This window comes from Ovis aries, chromosome 5 (genome assembly GCF_016772045.2).
Source record: "Ovis aries strain OAR_USU_Benz2616 breed Rambouillet chromosome 5, ARS-UI_Ramb_v3.0, whole genome shotgun sequence".
NCBI classification, from domain to species: Eukaryota; Metazoa; Chordata; class Mammalia; order Artiodactyla; family Bovidae; genus Ovis; species Ovis aries.
The window spans coordinates 20,847,983-20,868,365 of NC_056058.1; the positions used below are offsets into that span (position 1 = coordinate 20,847,983).

Genomic DNA, 20,383 nt, shown 5'->3' on the forward strand with positions numbered 1-20,383 from the left:
ATTACTTTAGTAGCATGTGTGAGATGAGTGCATTTGTGCGGCAGTTAGAACATTCTCTGGCATTGCCTTTCTCTGGATTGGAATGAAAACTGACCTTTTCGAGTCCCATGGCCACTGCTGGCATATTGAGAACAGCACTTTCACAGCGTCGTCTTTCAAGATTTGAAATAGCTCAACTGGAATTCCATCCCCTCCACTAGCTTTGCCTCCTGCGTTAAATTTATTCCTTAGTATACAAAAACATAATTTCTGTGTTGATCCTGTATCCTGTCACTTTATTTGTTCTAACAAGTGTGTGTGTGTGATCTGATTGTCAGGACTTTCTACTTAATAAGATCATGCCATGTGTGATGTGAGAGCTGTTAACTTTGCCTTTTCCTGTATCCTACTTTGAGGTTTTTAACCTTTTTTTTTTTTTGTATTCCTGTTTTGCTATGATCTGAATGTTAGTGTGCCCCGTCCCTGGAGCTCACACTGAAGTTCTTGAGGTATGGCCTTTGGGAGTGCTTCAGTCATAAGTAACTCTCAAGAATGGGATTAGTGCCTGGCAGAGGGCCCTCACTGCACTGGCACCCTGATCATGGACACCTCCAGAGCTCTAAGAAGTAACTTTGTTCCTAAGCCACCTGAATCTAGGTTATTTCAAGATCCCTAACAACAAATTTTTTTTGCTATTTCTGAAAACTACAATGTTTTTAATGTTTCCTGACACTGCAGCCAACAGCGTGGCCCTGGCACCTCCTCAGAGGTGGGTGGGCCGGGGTAAAGGTAAGACGTTGGCAAGGCACACAGATTTTTAAAAGCTGGATGTGTTTAGATGGCTTCTATTAGCAACTTTACAAAAAAAGGTAATCAGGCCAAGCTCTTTCTAGAAAAGCATCTTACTTTCTGCTCCTATAAAGGAGTAAAAACCAGTGCCTAGGTGTTCAGCGTATCATTGGTCTAAAGGTGGTGAACAGAGGTGTAGTGAACTCAGGAGCCTGGATTTACAGAGGAGAGAATCTGGGGTTAGAATTGACAGTTTTTATTCTCTTGCTCTTACCTTTCAGTGAGCCTAAAACCATCCTTTAATACCAGGATCACCATTCTTACAGCAAGTGTTAAGTCCCAGATCAAACACTCGGATCTTCTGATCCTGTAGTACACAGACCAGCTAAAACTATCAAGATGAGGAGATGGAGAAGAGAAGGGTAGGGGCGAAAGCAACCCACAGGCTCCTTGTAGCTGGTAAAAGTATCAACAACAAAACCCTTATCTCAGAAACATCCTCAAAGCTTAGGTACTTAAATATTAATAGTCAGATTAAGTTCTCTTACTGGACCAGTCTGGATGGAGACAGTAAGTTAAAGGTGAAATTTAAATTGCTTTTTCTCCAGTCTGCTAAAAGCATCTTTTGAAGCAGAAGGCATGTAAGAGTTTTGCATTCTGATACTGTTTATAGATTGTCCTACTTTTTGCGCACATGTTATGCGTATGCCTTGAAAACATGCACTCCAAATAGAGTTCCTCATTAATATACCAACAGGACTTTCTTCACATCCTTTCACTTAACCCAGTTTCCCTTTAGAGTCCCTGGCCGTGAGATGAGGAAAGATTTAAGAAACCATTTTCTGATGCTTTTATTGTAGAATATCATGATACGGCACACCTAAGTGATCTGGTGAGTATATAGATGTGCTCCGTTTTAAATCACAGTTTCCCAACTAGGGCACTCCGACAACAAAAGTACCTCCAGGCATTTTCAAAACTGCCCACACTTTCTGTGACAATGGAAATATTCTGTGACTCTCTAACACGATAATGTGACTGGGAAATAGAACTCTTACCTTTACTATTAAACCCTACATTTATACTGTGAGGACAAAATGCTTCAGCATGAAACACTGAGGTAGCTACCTCTGTTTAGTAGTCATAACTCAAAATTCACTTACAGCACCGTTTTAGCATTTATCTCCTAAAAAGAAAATAACCAAGTCAGGATTGAAAAACATTTATTGAATCAAAATCAAATACTTTTTTATTATCTACAAGCCAACACTGAACTTACTTTATTCAAGAATGAACACAATGTACAAAAAAAGTATGCTTATATTATAAAAATATGTCAATTTTATCTCCTGGGTGCTGAGCAGAAGTCATTTTAAACAAAATCAAGGCAAACTTGCTTTCTATAATAGAACTGCTATAATTTAATAACAAAAGTGAGAGCTAATATATACTCACAAAGTATCTTTAAAGGCCCACTGATAATGCTGCATCGGAAATGCTGAACCCAATCAGCACAGTTCACATTTCCACTCTATGCTCATTGGCACCACTTCACGCCTACATCACAGGAAAGCACCTCTTTTAAGAATGCTGTCATTAGTTAACAGTTGTTAGCACATGTTTCAGCAAAATATTAACAGTCAATTCTATTTAGTTAGCTTCAATTTTCAAAGGAGACACATTGTTATCAGGAGCAAATGACATCCCAAGGTTTAAAAACCTACTTATCAACAGGGGAAAGTGGACTCCCTTAAAAAACTGTGTCCAAGGTTAGTATCTTAAAATTCTTGGTAATTTTCTTGAGTCATTATTGGCACCTTCCTTGGCATGTGTTCCTGCACACAGTGTGGCTACTTGTGCCTGCCAGAGGCAGCTGCAGAACAGTTGGAGGCTGAAGAGTGCAGCCTTCGGCTCACCATAGAGACACACTCCAGTGCTCAGTGGAGAATTTGGTCCTTGGAGAATCAGGAAAGTGAGCGATTGAGAAAGACTAACGTCAAATCATCAAGTAGGGAAAAGGGACCAGGGCTCCCTGTACTGTTCTAGGAGTTACACAATTATAAACTCTGTACTAAAGTCAGAACAGAAGCAGACTGACTAGCATTATCACTGACAACACTAAAACAACCCATGTTTTTCAAAGAGCGCGCACACCGCAGCGTCCCCGTCAGGACCCTGACTGCCGGACACAAGGACACTGGCAGTCAGGCAATATCCCGAACATCGCATCAACACAACTGATGGCACTGAATGAATTCAAGTTTAGAAGGTATTAAACTGCAAAATGCCTATTCTGATTGCTAAGCATAAATGTTTTTTCTTGACAGATTCTCTGAGACTGACACCTATGGAGATCAAAACTGCAGAAATAAAGGACTGAATAATCTAGTGCCTGCTATATAGGGTAACTTGGAAGAACTGGGGGAAGAAATCCTGCCATGTTTCACCTCTATAAACCCAGTATTTATTCGCTTACCTATTTAGTAAGAACTTATGTCTAAGGTGAAGAGAACAGATGTAGATCGATCTCGCTCTATGCAGTTACCTAATTCCTTACTGTTTTCTGGACATAGGATTTTAAATTTCTAATGGTTAGCACTACACCCTTAGGAGGAGCATTTATAGACATACAATTTGTGAACAACACACACTTTGAAGCCCAAGCATTCTTGGCAATACCTTAAGTCACCATGCAGGTTGTTCTCACAGGCAACCACACAGCCAGATGAACCGCTGCTCCTGGAAACTTCCACTGTCCCAAAATGTGAACATGGAGAGGCCAATGACTCCAGGGTCCATGCTTAGAAGTAGAGGCTAAGAAACTCAGCTACTGAAAGCCAGCTGGATACCACAGTATTCAACATAAACAAGTAAAAACTGCGACCAAGCGCACAAAGAAATGGACAGCTACTAAGAACATGATGCTCAGAGTCAGACTGGAGGAGGGTATTACCACACACTCAAACACACTTGTTTACAATCCCAGGTCCTTGCTCACAAATAAATAGATCGAACATTTACAACAGAATGAATGCCTTATGAATGCAAGCTTTTCTTTTATTATAATTCTAACTAAATAAAAGTCATACTTCTAAACTAAGCTACAAGTTGCCTTTTTCCGTGAAACTGATGTGACTCGGTGCCACAGCTCACCTTCTCTAATAGCAGCAGTATCATCCACCCATGGCCGCCAGGCACTCTCCCTCTCTGGCCTCCTGTGGGGTCCCACACAAGCAGTTTCACAGAGCATGCAGACGCTACTCGGCTGCAGTTTCATGTGAGCAGAAATGACCATTGTGCTTACGGGCCGCATGCCTTCCAAAATATACATAAATGACGACAAAGTAACAAATAAAAGCAGGTCTTTGCTTACCAATAAAATCAATAAGGCAGAGGGGTTGAAGGCGGAAAGAAAACTGTGGGGGAAGAATGCAAAACAGTGCTAGCATTCACAAAAGAAGATCATGCTAAAATCAGACCCATATCCATAAAAATCAAGAATTAAGCCACAATCCAAAGAACTCTGTCCATGAGTCCAAAGGCATGCATGCCAGCTGAAGGAAATGCAGGATTCTTCTGACAAGTTTCTTCAGAGCAGAACAGGAACGTGTCACTGGAGCAATCACAACAGGGTGAACAAGACGCCATCACACTTCTTTTTTTGTAACTGAAAGAAAAGCAACCATGACAAAAAGAAAAATTAACAGTTGGAACAAAACACAGAAATTCACAATGACCTATAAAACCAAAAGAAAAAGCCAAATTATTTTTATACTTTAGGAGTTTCATGCTTCCATTTAGAAGCTGTCTTTTAAATTTGAAAAATTTATTATGAATGATTTACCATAATGTGTTAAATATAAAATTACTTCACCACACATGGGATTTCACACAGTATCAGTACTCAGTAACTTCATTCATCTTTAAAGAACACATAAGAGAGATCCTGTCACTAGAATCTCAGTCAGAGGCTCCCTCAGAGCAAGACATCTGAAAGCATTTAAAGTTTCTCATAAGGGAAACAGCAATCTGAAACTAATACCCAAATGCTGTAACTGACTATGAACAAACTGTTTTTGCCTTTTCCAGTAAGTTCACAAATTTTTTTTAATAAGACTTTTATTTTTTGAACTGGAGTCTGAACCAAGCTTCTCCTTGCAGTCAGGGGCCATGGGGCTCTGAGGTACTCACTGAGGAGGAGTCCGGGGCTATCCGGCCTTCGTGTCCACCAGCTGCATCTGCACGTTGGCAGCCATGCCACCCCCGTAGCCTCCCTTGGACTGCATCTGGTTCTGAATGGAGCTGACCTGAGACAAGAAAGGAGAAGCACGGGTCAGGAACTGGGGCCAATGCAACCAGTCAGTGCTTTTAACAGTTTGGCTGGGCTGCTTTTCCCAGAAGGGTACTTTTTATAGAAAAAAAAAAAATTATATATATATATATATATATCTTTTTATAGACTTAGAAATTGTTTTCATTATATGGGGAGTGCTGGTGGTTGAACAATTCTTTTTTTTTTTTTTTTTTGCCAAAACAGCCCCCGACTCCACTTCCCTATTACAAAAAAGTTTTGTAGTTCACAAGGTACTTGGCTACATTTCAAAACCAGTCAAAAGGATACAGATGAATTGATGAATTCAACTTTGTTGCTCAACCACCTTAATTTACAACCACCTCACATATTCAATCACCTCAATTTCTTGGAGTAGAATCAGATACAAAAAGTAGGAAAGTGAACCTACGATAAATTTTAAAAATCCACGTAGTAAAATTCACATAATGGAAGTATTCTTATTCTGTAAATGACCTCAGTCATGTCCTCCCCTCTGCAATGCTATGGACTGCAGCCTGCCAGGCTCCTCTGTCCCTGGGATTCTTCAGGCAAGAATACTGGCGTGCGGTGCCCTGCCCTCCTCCAGGGGAATCTTCCCAACCCAAGAATCGAACCTGCATCTCTCAGGAATCTCCTGCATTGGTATGTGGGTTCTTTACTACTAGTGCCACCTGGGAAGCCCTAATATAGTCAGTAAAATTAATACAATGAAAAGGTGTAAGAATTCAAATGAGCATTCAAAGACGTGGAATATTCAAAAGAAGCTTAGCCAGAGGCCACACCCCAAGAGCCGAGTCTGCATACTGAGGAGCTGAGTGGTATACCCTTTTCTCCTCTGAGCCCAGGGGAATCATCCTCTCCAGCTTTTATCACATGATTAGAGCCCCTGAACTTTATTCGACTCATCCTCTGCTGAGCCTATGATGTCTCCTTAATACACTGGGGCATTTTTGCAGAAACCTGTGGCCAGCAATTGGTTATGTAAGAGAAGACTGAAACATCTCTAGTCAATAATGAGTTAATCCCCTCAGAATAGGCTGCTCTCAGGTTTACAGAATCCCTTCAAAATATGACATCATGTAACCCTCACAACAGTGCCAAGGGGAAGCAGTGAAGAGTGAACCTGTGAAGGCCTAGGCATTTTACCCTCAACCCTGATAAAGGCAGAACCCTAGGCCTGCACACTCCCTCTACCTGTGACCGTGCTGTCTGGCCCCAGGTGTGCCATATACCCTCCAGGACAAACCCTTGACACAGGCCTGCCCACCAGAGGGACAAGCCCCTGATCCACCCACCAGGCGGAAAGCACCGGTCTTGCCGCCAGGAGGCTTCCACAAGCCTCAGGACCACTCGGGGAAGTGGAACTATGATCCTGCAGCCAGCATAAAGGAGTCCATCAACACAGACAAAACGAGATGGCAGAGAAATGTTTGGGATGAAGGAACAGATAAAAACAGGAAACCGATAAATGAAGAGACAGCTACCAAAAAAAAAAAAAAAGAATTTAGAGTAATGATGGTGAAAATGGTCCAAGATCTTGGAAAAAGAATAAGGCACAGATTGAGAACTTACAAGAGATGTTTGACAAAGAGTTACAAGATGTAAAGACAAAGAGATACAAAGAATACAATACCTGGAATGAAAAATACACTAGAAGCAATCAACGGCAGGATAAATGAGGCGTGAAAAATAAATAGCTGGAAACAGAATGGTAAGAATCACTGTTAAGGAACAAACCGAAGAGAAAGCAGCGGAAGGAAACAAGGAGAGTCTCAGATACCTCTGGGACATAAAACACACCAGCACGTACATTACAGGGGTGCTACAGGGAGAAGACAGAGACGGCCTGAGAAAATAAATGAGGACGTTATAGCTGAAGACTTCCCTAATGAGAAAGGAGACACTCACGTCTAGGAAGTGCAAAGTGGCTCACAGGAGATGAACGCAAGGAGAAACACACTGAGACACACTGATCAAACTGACAAAAGATAAAATATCAACACAAAAAGGAAGGGCAACACATGATATATGAGGAACCCCCGGAAATGTATCCACTGACTCTTCAATATAGACTCTGCAGACCAGAAGGGAGTAGCATTATATATTCAAAGTAATGAAAGACAGAGATGGAAAATCTCTATACATCCAGCAAAAACAAGACCGGGAGCTGACTGTGGCTCAGATCATGAACTCCTGATCACAAAATTCATGCTTAAATTGAAGACAGTAGGGAAAACCACTAGGCCATTCAGGTATGACCTAAATTGAATCCCTTAGATTATACAGTGGAAGTGAGAAATAGATCTGACAGAGTGGCTGAGGAACTGTGGATGGAGGTTCGTAGCACCATACAGGAGGCGGCCATGATCAAAACCATCCCCAAGAAAAAGAAATCCAGCCAGGCAAAGTGGTTGTCTAAGCAGGCAATGGCACCCCACTCCAGTACTCTTGCCTGGAAAATCCCATGGACGGAGGAGCCTGGTGGGCTGCAGTCCATGGGGTTACGACTGAGAGACTTCACTTTCACTTTTCACTTTCCTGCATTGGAGAAGGAAATGGCAACCCACTCCAGTGTTCTTGCCTGGAGAATCCCAAGGACAGCGGAGCCTGGTGGGCTGCCATCTATGGGGTCTCACAGAGTCAGACACGACTGAAGCAACTTAGCAGCAGCAGCAGCAAGGAAACCTTAGACCCAATCATGAGTATGAAAATGAAACAATGATTAGAAAATGTTTAACAAACAGAAGTCCAGGACCTAATGGCTTCACAGACAAATTACATCACATGTTGAGAAAAGAGTTAACACCTATCCTTTTGAAACTCCTTCCAAAAGAATGAAGAGGAAAAATACTCCCAAGGTCATTTTATGAGGCCAACTTCACCCTAATAACAAAACCAGACAAAGATACCACACAAAAAAAGGAAAGAAAATTACAGGCCAATATCACTGATGAACACAGATGCAAAAATACTCCAACTATATTAAAAGGATCATATACTATGATCAAGTGACATTTATCCCAGGGTTAAAAGACTTTTTAAACATCTGTAAATCTATGTCACAATCCATTGTCACATTTATTCAACATAGTTTCAGAAGTCCTAACCATGACAGAGAAGAAAAAGAAATAAAAGGAATCCAAACTGGAAAACAAGTAAGACTATCACTGTTTGCAGATGACATGATACACAGAAAATCCTAAATATGCCACCAGAAAACTACTAGAGCTCATCAATGAGTCCAGTAAAGCTGCAGGGTACAAAGGGAGCACACAGCATCTCTTTCATTCCCATACACCAACAACGAAGACCAAAAGGAGAAAATAAGGAATCCCATTTACCACCGCATCAGAAACAATGAAAAACACAGGAATAAGTCCACCTAAGGAGAAAAAAGACCTCTGCTCTAAGAACTGTAACATGCTGATGAAAGAAATCAGAGATGACACAGATAGAAGGATATGTACCATGTTCTTGGAAGAATCAGCACTGTCAAAATGAGAATACTGCCCAAGGCAATCTACATATTCAATTCGATTCCTATTAAATTAGCAGTGTCATTTTTCACAGAACTAGAACAAAGTTATTAAATTTATATGGATACAGGAAAGACCCAAAATAGCCAAAGCAATCCTGAGAAAGAAAATCAAAGCTGGAAGAAACAGGTTCCCTGCCTTCAGACTATACTATAAAGCAAGAGTAATCGAAGCAGTATGGCATGGCACAGAAACACAGATCAGTGGGACAGGATAAAAAGCCAGAAATAAATCCACCCGTGTGTGGCCACCTGATCCACCACAGGAGGCAGGAGTGCAGCCTGGAGAAAAGACAGTCTCCTCAGTAAGCGGTGCTGGGAAAACTGGACAGCTACACGTAAAAGAATGAAATCAGAACACTCCCTAACGCCGCTCACAAAGATGAACTGGAAATGGGTCAAGACTTATATGCAGTAAGGCCAAACACTATAAAAGTCTTAGAAGAAAAGACAGAACACTGACCTAAATTGCAGCAAGATCTTTTTGAATCCACCTTCTAAAGAAAATAAATGAATGGTACCTAACTAATTAAACTCAAAAGCTTCTACACAGCAAAGGAAACCATAAACAAAATGAAAAGACAACCACAGAATGGGAGCAAATATTTGCAAATGTGGCAACCAACAAGGGATTAATTTCCAAAATATACAAACAGCTCATGCAGTTGTATGTAAAAAAAAAAAAACAAAAAGTGGGCAGAAGATATAAACAGACCTTTTTCGAAAGACGACACACAGATGGCCAAAAAGCACATTTAAAGGTGCTCAACACTGCTAACTATCAGAGAAATGCAAATCAAAACTACGACGAGGTTACCACTTCACAAGGGTCAGAATGGCCATCACTGGAGAAAGTCTTCAAACAGTAACTGCTGGGAAGGGAGTGGGGGGAACAGGGAACCCTCCTGCTGTTTATGGGAATGTAACCTGGCACAGCCACTACAGAGACCAGTACGGAGGGTCCTTAGAAACTAGGAGAACTCCTGTATGACCCAGCCATCCCACTCCTGGCTGGGCGTCTGTCCCAAGGAAATGAATACAAAAGGACACATGCGCCCCTGTGTTCACAGCAGCAGTATTTACAACAGCCAAGGCACGGAAGCGACCTAAGTGTCCCCTGACGGGTGGATACCGAGTACGTGGTGTATATATACAACGGATTTTTATTACTCAGCCGTTTAAGAGAATAAAACTGCCATTTGCAGAAACATGGATGGACTTAGAGATTGTCATGCTGAGTAAAATAAGAAAGACAAGTATATGATATCTCTTATATGCAGAATCTTTTTAAAAAATGGTACAAATGAACTTATATACAAAACAGTCACAGGTGTAGAAAAAACTATGTTATGGTTACCAAGGGGGAAGGGGGTGAGAAGGATAAACTGGGATGTTGGGACTATGTAAAAAATAGATAACTTAAAAATAATGGCCTATATGGGAAAAGAATCTAAAAAAGTGGATATGTGTATAACTTACTCATTCTGCTGTATACCTGAAACTACAAGGTAAATCAGTTATATTCCAATAAAATAATTTTAATAATGAAATAATGCCATTCACAGTCCAATGAACGGACCTAGAGATTATCATACTTAGTGAAGTCAATCAGAGACAAATATTATCACTCATGCGGAATCTAATTTAAAAAAATGAACTTATTGATAAAACAGAAATATTGACAGATACCAAATACAAACTAATGGTTCCCAAAGGGGAAACACAGGAGGAAAGGATAAATCGCACACACTAGTGTATTTAAGACAGGTCATCAGCAAGAACCTACTGAACAGCACAGGGGCGTCTGCTCAATATTCCATGATGATCTATACGAGAAAAGACTGTAAAACAGAATATATGTATAACTGAATTACCTCGTTCTACACCAAAACTAACACAATACTGTAAACCAACTACACTCCGAAAGTAGAATCCAAAGACTTCAACTGTAATCCTGATTTATTCATTAATACTGTAACTCTGGATGAACTATTTATCTTCTGTGAATATCAGGTTTCCTAGTTGTAAAGTGATTAAAGATGATAATCTCTCCTAACCATTCTAGTGAGATGTAAAAATGCTGGGCTATCTTCTTTTTTATTCCAGCCGTGCGGTGTGGCATGTGGAATCGTAATTCCCCAGGCAGGGATGAAACCCACGGCCCCTGGCAGTGGCAGAGTGGGGTCTCAACCACTGGGCCACCGGGGAAGTCCCAGTGAGGTATTCTCTTACTTCACCAAAACAAAGGCACAAGGTTATCTGCAAACTCGAAAGTGCTCTTAGTATATCCTATCTTAGTCTGTTACCAGTCAGAAGCTTTTTGGAAACAGAGAATGAGAGTCACGCTAGATTGCTAGGAGCAGGAGGAACAGGAGGTGATGGCCCAACAGATTCAGAGTGAGGCAGGTTTAAACACATTCTAATTGAAGGTAATAACAGGACATAAAGTGCACAGCTTATTCGGGTCCAGTATGTTTAAGGCGAGAACATGTGACTGGATCTTAAATGGGTAAGTGCACTCATTCACTGAAAAATTCACTTACGTGGAATTAACTCCAGTGATACCACATGAGTTACTGCAACATCTATAGTCACATGACTGAACAACTAGTTTAGGTAAGAGTATCCTAAAAAAGAAACTAAAATCTACAGGGCTGCTTAAGCAAACCTGCTCCGCCCGAGGAGGCTACGGCCCACCGCCTGTCAGTTCACTTTCTGCTCCTTTTTGGCAACACCAGGTTTTGTGAACACCAGGTTTTGTGGCACAAACTTGGTTCTTCCAAAAGTCAATTCTTTAATTTCAAACAAAAGAATTTGGATTTCCAGTAAGTAACCCTCATCACTCCTGTGAAACGTCGGGCTGGATAAGTTACAAGCTGGAATCAAGATTCCCGAGAAAAATATCAACAACCTCAGGTAAGTGGATGACATCACTCTAATGGCAGAAAGTGAAGAGGAACTAAAGAGCCCCTTGGTGAGCGTGAAGGAGAGGAGTGAAAAAGCTGGCTTAAGACTCAGTATTTAAAAAAGTCAGATCATGGCACCCAGTCCCATCATTTCATGGCAGGTAGAAGGGGAAAACGTGGACGCAGGGACAGGGCAGATTTCCTCTTCTTGGGCTCTTCCGACTCCTGCGACCCCATGGACTGGAGCCCACCGGGCTCCTCTGTCCATTAGATGTCCCGGGCAAGGATACTGGACTGGGTTACCATTTCCTTCTCCAGGGGAATATTCCTGACTCAGGGATCGAACCCGGGTCTCCTGTGCTGCAGGTGGATTCCTTACTGACTGGGCTACAAGGGAAGCTCTTTTTTGCCTACATAGTTAGATTTTTATGAACACAAGTAGGGAAGAAGACGTGCTGATGAGAAATAAAATTCATCAGTTATAATAAATTTGAAACCATTCATTCTATTTATCTTTGTCACAATGACCTTAATATTAACAACGGCTCATCATTCCACACTGATCCAGGAAACAAAGCTACTGAATTGTATTTTAACAGCAACCTGACGCCTCTTACATTTCCACAAAAGCCGTTCAGTGTACTTTTCCTACAGACTTAAAACAAACAAGCTGTTTCCTTTCCAGGAAGCTACAAATGTCATCCCTTAGCTTACTCAGTAACTGCAGTGACAGACTTGTTTGCTGTATCCAGGATACCCATCTACCTATTTTGCAAGTCTGTTCTCCTGTTCAGTTTTTTGTGAACAGTGTCCAGGCAGTGAGCACACAAGGCAGCGTATCTGTGTTAGGAAAGCCTTACTGACTCTGGTTCTAAACACTTGAGGGAACGTTCAGACACACGTGTGTACTTGAGGTCTGGGGGGAAAGTAGCTCTGGATACACGGTCATTTGCTTCAGGGCAAGGATGAGGGAACACAATGACATTCTAACATGTATACTATGGATGCAGCATGCTTGGGGGCTGGTGCAGAGACTGGCTTCTATACTACTACTCTCTGTTTCTCTTAGATGCAAATTAGGGAGTAAGAGTTCAACTGAGTGTATCTAAAGTCTCTTCTGAAGTTCACCGAAACCTCTGTAACAAAGAGCAAATATGTACAAATTTTAATCCTCTGCTAAGTGCATGAGAACTTATGTTACAGTAATAAATAAACTGTAAACATTGTAACATCAGATACAGGATAATATTTTCTAAGGTAAATGGGACAAATACATTTGCAAAGGCAACCAACTGAACTTAAGAGAACAAAAAGGAGCTTAAATATTACTAAAAAGCTGACCTCAAAGTTGCTGGGGGGGTGGGGGGTAGAAGGGATGGGGGAATGGTGGCATGAGAATCCACGTGACAGTAACTTCCTTTCTGAACTCAAATCCTTTAAAAATTTTAAAGCAGTTATTCAGAAGAAATGTAGCTACAAAGAATTTAGTAAAAACAGAAAAACACATGGCTTTGCAAACTAAATAAGAGATTTCCCCACTGTTCATTTCCTTCTCTTCACGCTCACATCAAGCACGCGCAGTAAGCGTCTGTAACTCACTGGGCACAGTGCAGTCATTAGGAATGTACGCACTCGCCAGACAGGCACATGTGACCTCGCCCCAAGGCCCCACCCCCTTGGTCCACCCTTGTACTTACAGAGTTCATCCCACTGAACAGGTCACCTGACCCCACGTGAGCTGTGTGCACGAAGTTTGTGGGCTCTCCAATCATACTTCGGTCAATCCGCCGGCGCCTCTTCTAAAATATAAGAAATAATGTTCAGAAAATGGTCTTGGTAACAACAACTTATTCTGGTAGATTTATACTTTATGCACAAATGACTATGAAAAATGTTTTTGCCCAGGACAGAAAAATACCTAAATCTTGGTATCACTGCAACCATCTACTATGCTGAACCCCCCAGAGAAATATATGCACCAAAAAAAAAAAAAAAAGGCAAAGCAAAGTAATATTTAGAATTTAAAATAGATTATTTGATCTATCTTTGGCCATCTATATATTTGTATAATAACCATTTAAGTTTTATTCCTAAAAAAAAAAAAGATATGTAGAAGTATCATCTGTAACCATCGTTCATAACAAAGACGACAGTATGACATAAGTACTGAATTCTACATCCCGTCATTAAACACTGAGCTATTCTGATGGTTATTACTTAGACTGTAGCCAACTGCCCTTTCCTGCTGGAGTGAATCTGTCAGCTAGTGGTACAGGGCAGGGGTAGGTTCGGCTCTAGTCCAGCCACTGACTTCCAGTCTCTTCTGGCTGGTAAGTTACGAACCGCCTCCCCTGCATTCCTGACACCCGTGTCCCAGCAGCCCCCCAGGACTTCAGCTGCAGGCCGCAGCCGTCCTTGCTCCACCGCACTAGGGACACTTCCTCACCCTGCTGCTGTGTTCAACTGAACCATGCAAGATTTTTCAAGAGATGAAGGTAATTTTAAAGTAGACCCAAGTTTTCCATGACGCCTTAGATTCTGTGATTGATTGAAAGAGGCCACGGGCACAGCTCGCTTAGTGTCCCAGTGCCAACTCTGAGTAGCCCCATCTTCTTCACTTTCAACAGAATACTTCTCCTGAAAACATCACCTGCATCAAAACTCAGGCAAGTTGCAAACTAGTGGAACTAGGTCAGGCTGCCTCCGAACATAGTATTTCATGTTGCCATCCCCTGAAGTGTTGCTATGCATGTGATAAACCCTAAAAACTTATCCAAGTGACAGCTCTTCAGGGTCAGAATGTGACTTTCTGTAGAACCACGGAAGTGGCGTGTTCACACATTAATTTTAGAGCTAAAATAGGTATTATTTTACTGTCTCTACGTTGTATTGCCACAGAATCCCAAAAGAAGTCTCAGAGTTCAACAGTGACTTGACCATCTCAAGGCTCATTGATTTTCCCTTCCAGTATTCTGTATGGCATATGGGGATCCCTCTCTAGTTGCACACAAATTTTGCTACAGTGTACGAAAGTTTCTTCTATTATGTCTTTGATACTTCTCCTTATGTTCTTTGTTTGCAATTTCTAGAGCTTCTGTTATCTGAATGTGCTTGTGTGCCTAAGGAGGGCAGGGTGAGGAGGAAGGGAGAGTGTGTGTGATTTTCCTACTTTCATCAGTTATTTGTGTCCTTTGTGTATTTCACTGTGTTAGAAAATAACTCCATTTCATCCTCTTTAGGAATCCACATGTGTTCTTGTAGGCCAGAGAGTAAATATTTTAAGCCTGCAGGCCACACAGTCTGCCAGAGCTTTGACCCCGAGGTTATCACAGCAGGTAAGGAGCTGGAGACATTGAGAGAGCAAGTGAGAATAGCAGTGCTCTATTTAACTTTTAAGCACAAGAAAGGGTGGCTCGCAAGTTCTGGTTTAGTGACCTTAGCCCTAGATCAGGATTTTTTTTCAGTGGTAGATACGTTATTATTTTATCCATTATAATTTTGGGGGGAAGTTCTTTGTTTGCAGTTATTTTCTAATCTGAGACTTTGTATTATATGATTTCCAATTTTCTTGCAAAAATGCCTGACTGAATAAATTAAGAGTCTGTAACAACAGGTATTACAGTCTATAACAATCTCAGAGCCAACTCACTGGAAAAGAACCTGATGGTAGAAAGACTGAGGGCAGGAGGAGGAGGGGGTGCCAGGGGGTAAGACGGTTGGATGACAACATCAACTCAATGCACATGAGTTTGATCAGACGAGATGGTAACAGGGAAGCCTGATACGCAGCAGTCCACGGGGTCGCAAAGAGTCAGACACGACTGAACAACAACAGTAACACCTAGGAGTAAAATATCCATTCCTTTACTTCTCCGAATTTAATTACTCCAAGCCCCCTTTTAAAGGGTTAAGAGTCGACCATCCTTGGGGCCCTGTCCCCTGGGGTTATACAGAGACTTCAGGTTAAAAGGCTTGGCAGCAAGCCAGACACGGGTCTAGAGCCTTTGTCTGTGTTCTTCAATCTTCTATTTCTTGGCAAACATACCACCTTGCTGCTATCTTCACGCAGTGCCACTTAAGGAAGCTCACAGATGCCCCGACCACAGACTTGGCACCCGCAGCCCTCCTTCGAGGCGGGAGGCCAAGTGCCACAACGCAGTCTCTTCCACCCGGTTCCCTATTTTGCCCCTAGACTCTGAGTCTATTTCTATCCACCAAATTCAACAAAGTTCCCTTCATACTATTCCCATCCGAAACGCTACAGCGCAAGTCCCTGACTGATCCTTGAGAAGCGGTGCTGCCTCTCTCTCCTGGGATTAAGGAAGGGAAAAGGCAATGCAAATACTAGTTTTGTGCCTATTTTTTCTCGATAATACACTGCTACGTTTCCAGTAAACTCGTCTTATTAGAAAACCATGTTTCTACATCCAAGTGCACCAGCACCAGAACAGGACACGAACTTTCTTGACACCAGATCAGGACAACCTGTTGGGGTTTCTTCCCCAGGATGCCCCTTGACTGACAGTAAAGGAGGCGGCTTCCAGGTTCTTGGCACACTCCAGACATACGCAGGAAAGGGGAGATGTCTACAGATGAAGACAACGGTCAGCAGTTACGTTCGCTGGACTCGTGGCATCTGGGGACTGCGCACTTTGTGCAGACCCCAGCCTGAAGGGGCCGCAGCTCCCAAGTACAGAGGGTGCCACCTGGCTCAGCCAGAGGGCCCTCTAAAGCAGGCCACAGACCAGCGCATTTCAGAGAATAAGGTCTACTTCCGTATCACTCTTGCCCCAGGAATACACGAGACTCCTCAAGTTCCGAATCCACATCTCCTCCTTCAGAAGGCTGTGTCTGGGGCTTAGCAGGTGGCTACATCGGGCCCATGAATCCACATTACGTGAGTTATTCCAACAGCTGACTTATTGCGAGATGCAGGGAGAGCGCAGTCGCCATGGTGCACTGAGGCCACCAGCCATCTCACCCAGAAACGTCCCCTGAAAGGTCAGTGAACGGTGTGCTTGTAGATCGGTGTGCTCCTGAAGCAGGCATAGTAACATGCACTCATCAACAGCGACACAACAGGCATGCTGATTGAGAGAGGAGGCTCAGGAGGGGCAACTGAACTGACTCAAAGGACAGGAAGACCTCAACCTGCTTGTATCATAGTGATTATGTTGCGTGGCTAATTCATAATCTGAAAATAACGACTACTTTTCAACTTGACCTTTTGGAGCTGGGCATCACACTTTTCCTTTAGACTTTACTTCATGACATCTAGTCTAACCTTGGTTTTAGGGTAAAAAAGCAGAAGTTTCAGTCCTCCCTTCTTTAAGGCTAGAAGGAGCCCAGCTTGTTAAGCAGGAGAATGAATGGTCAGAATGGTTCTACAAGGCTACTCCATGATAGCTATAATGGAAAGCACGGTGGAGGGCACCAACGGGAAAGTCATCATGACGATGGTGGTTAAAGGAGATTGCTTAATCTCAACTAACAGTAGCAGAAACCGAAACTAATTCAGATTGCAGCTAAAATCAAAACCATTTGGTTGCTGACTGGATTTGAGAGCGAGGGAAAGGTGAGAGCTGTGAAAGATGCACAGCTTTCAGATCTGAATACAGAGCACAGGATCCAGTGGATGAGATAAGACTGGGAGAGCCCTGCCGGAAGGGCCACACTGGAAGGAGATGAAAGACTCCGTTTAAGACGCACTGAATTTGGGACTTCCCTGGGGCCCATGGCTAAGACTCTGCTCTCCCAGTGCAGACGGCCTGGGTTCCATCCCTGGTCAGGGAGCTAGCTTCTACAGAGCCAAGAATCCCCGTGCCACAGTCAAAAACTGCGCACGCTGCAACGAAGACGGACAATCCCGCGGGCCACAACTGAGACCCGGGGAGCCAAACAAACAAATGGGGAAAAAAGACACACCGAGTCTGAGATATCTATGAGGCATTTAAGTGAGGCCTGTCAAACGATATTCAGCGTGCCTCACGTTCAAGTGCCCTGAGTACACAGACACAGGGTTCTGAGAAGGGCTAACTAGAGATGAGAAGCAGTCACCAGAATAGAGCGCTCTGAGTTGATGAGACCTCCCAGGAAGAAAAGTGCACAGAAAACACTCCCTATAAGGCTGGATGAGGAAAACAAGCCATTAAAGGAAGCCAGCAAGGAACAGCCTAGAAGTCAGGAGCAAAGTCAGGCGTGGGTTCTTCCAGGCGTTAAGGGGGGATTCGGTGGCACGCTGCAAAGCTGGAGGGAGGCCAGGAGAAGAGAAGCATGCTCCCTGGGCTCAGCACCTACTCAGCACGTTGGTGATCCTGTGCCCACAGTGACGGGAGCTCCAGACATCAGGGGAGTGAGGGGCTGCCAGGAGACGGGGAAGTGAGGACTCCAACACAGAGGCTGGGACAGCGACTGGCCTCTGAACGGGGAGGAGACAGCTGTAGTTCAAGGGAGAAGAGGAAACCAGCACAGACTGGATTTTTTCCCTTCAAGATGAGAAAGACTTGATTTTGCTTAGTTTCTGATGTGATAGATCAGAAAAGAAATGGAAGGTAAAGAAAAATGAAGGGTTATCAATATTATAAGTGCTCCAGAGAAGGTAGGAAGGACAGGAGCCACACCCAGGCTGAGGTGTTGTTCAGACTTCTGTTACTACTTTCTGAGTCAAAAACCTAGATTCCGAGTATAACTAAGTATTTAAAGACACAAAACTGAAATATTTCTCAGGCACAAGTCAGACATGTGAAGAAAAGCCCACTTCTCCGGTGTGCTGTACTGAGAGCACAGGGCAGAGACTAGGATTAAACCGTGGGCAAACAGGGGGATTCCAGAGTCAGGCCTCTACAAAGAAAAACAGGAAACGCTGTGCTCCACTCAGTACGCACTCACTGTTGTCAGTAGCAGAGTCACAGTCTTTCCTGGAAACATGCTTTATTCTTCTTTATTCCTTATAGGGAACTTTACTAAAACTGTCAACCTTCTGAATAATTCCTGCTACCCTTAAAATATTAACTGCTATTCTGCGTAAGGCCAAGGCCCAAAGGGTAAAACCAATGAGTACCTGTATTAGGGAAAATGTCTCTTCCCATTCAATGTGTGTCAACTACGCTTCATTAAACCTCTTCAGGGCTTCCCTGGTGGCGCCGCTGATAAAATAATCCGCTTTCAATGCAGGAGACCCGGGTTTGGGCTCTAGGTTGGAACGATCCCCTGGAGAAAGGAATGGCGACCCACTCCGGTACTCTGTCCCTCCTGGAGAATCCCATGGACAGAGAGGCCTGGCGGGCTACAGGCCACGGGGTCACAAGAGTCAGACACGGCTAGCGACTACACCACCACCGCCACCACTGTTACTTCAGTCTTAGAGACGAAATCCTACATCCTAAACACTTGTTCCAGGAAATGTGATATCCAGAATTTGCTTTTATGTATCCAGAGCGGGTGAGGGTTCACAGGTGAAACCAGATTCCCCCATCAATAACAACTGAAGCTGGACATACACATGGGTGGGGGGAGGCGCTCCTTTCCCTCATTAGTTTTTAAAAATAAGTTTTTAAAAAGATATGCTGGTTCATTCTGTCTTCCTCCTAGTCTACAACTTACATAAAAACGCATGCACTGAGTACTAGCAAAAATGGTTGTGTCACAAATATGAACAGTAAACATTTACTTTCAGGTCTGATTTTCATTAGAACATAATCTTATCTGTACTCTTTCTCAGGCCTTACAATTCTAAAATTCACTATGCACTTCCTGTCTTCCTCCCTTAACTCTAAGAGACATATAGATATTTAGGAGATATATTTGAAGTTTTTAAAAAATACACTGCAGAGCTACCACATCAACACACGGTGAACTGCAGTACCCATTTAGTTTAAAACGCTGCTATCTATATGCATCATTCACGCACTCCCATCATGTTCCTTCTCTGAAAATAAAAACAACTAGGCCAATATCAGCAGCGGCAGCAGCAGGCCAATACAAAAGTAAAAATCTGGAATATAAAATTCGGACAAAGGATCACGCTGAGACTATGTTTCCAAAGGATCTCTCCTCCCTGCTCTCCCGCTCGCCTCTGATGCCCGCTACGCCCCTCTGCGCCTGTGTGCCCTGCGCACGGCGGCCTTCTCCAGGGTGTCCTAGGGTCCCTTTTCCCTCCTCCCCATGCCTTCCCCTTATTAACAGATTCATGAGTCTGCTTTCTCTTCTCTGAGCATTGGACACATATTCAACTGCTTACTGGACACGCCCGTGTGAATGCTGACAGGATACTCAAACTTCCTATGTTCACAAAGTGTAAAGCGTTAGTCGCTCAGTCATGCCCAACTCTTTGTGACCCACGGACGGCAGCCTGCCAGGCTCCTCTGTCCATAGGATTCTCCAGGCAAGAACACTGGAGTGGGCTGCCATGCCCTCCTCCAGGGGATGTGTCCCAGGGTCGAACCTGGGTCTCCTGCATTGCAGGCAGGGTCCCTGAGTGGCCAGGGAATCCCACTTTGTGATGGTGGTTTAGCCACTAGCTCGTGTCTAATTCCTGTGCCGCCAGGGACCGCCGCCCGCGAGGCTCCTCTGTCTGTGGGATTCCCCAGCGAGGATGCTGGAGGGGGCCGCCATCTCCTCCAGTGTCCACAAGTGAGCGTGTAACCTTGCTTCTGCAGCCTGGCCCTCCTTTCCATGCCCCCTGGGGTAGGCAACACTCCTAGCAGTACTCCAAGCCGGGGCTGAGGGCTCTGCCTCGCTCCTGCTCCTCCTCACAACATCAGGTCACAGCACAACCTGGGGATGCGATTCCAGGCTCCCCTTACTCTCTCCGCTCCCCCCGCCGCCCCCGGCACTGCCACA

The 20,383-nt window shown here is 43.5% G+C and overlaps 1 protein-coding gene across 10 annotated transcripts in view; it reads right to left on the reverse strand.

The window, feature by feature from the left end:
- Positions 1 to 1,974: 1,974 nt before the first annotated feature.
- Positions 1,975 to 20,383, reverse strand: part of CDC42SE2 (CDC42 small effector 2) — a 117,877-nt gene continuing 99,468 nt past the window's right edge. For 9 of the 10 annotated variants that reach the window (XM_027969959.2, XM_015095934.3, XM_060415626.1 and 6 more), the window contains 3 exons: positions 13,240 to 13,341; positions 4,960 to 5,075; positions 1,975 to 4,435 (listed from right to left, as the gene is read on the reverse strand). In XM_027969959.2, coding sequence (XP_027825760.1) covers positions 4,977 to 5,075; positions 13,240 to 13,341 — 201 coding nt within the window. In that variant the 3' untranslated portion in view covers positions 1,975 to 4,435; positions 4,960 to 4,976. Of the gene's footprint in view, positions 5,076 to 13,239; positions 13,342 to 20,383 lie in introns of all 10 variants that reach the window. The other variant, XM_060415628.1, reaches the window with a different exon arrangement.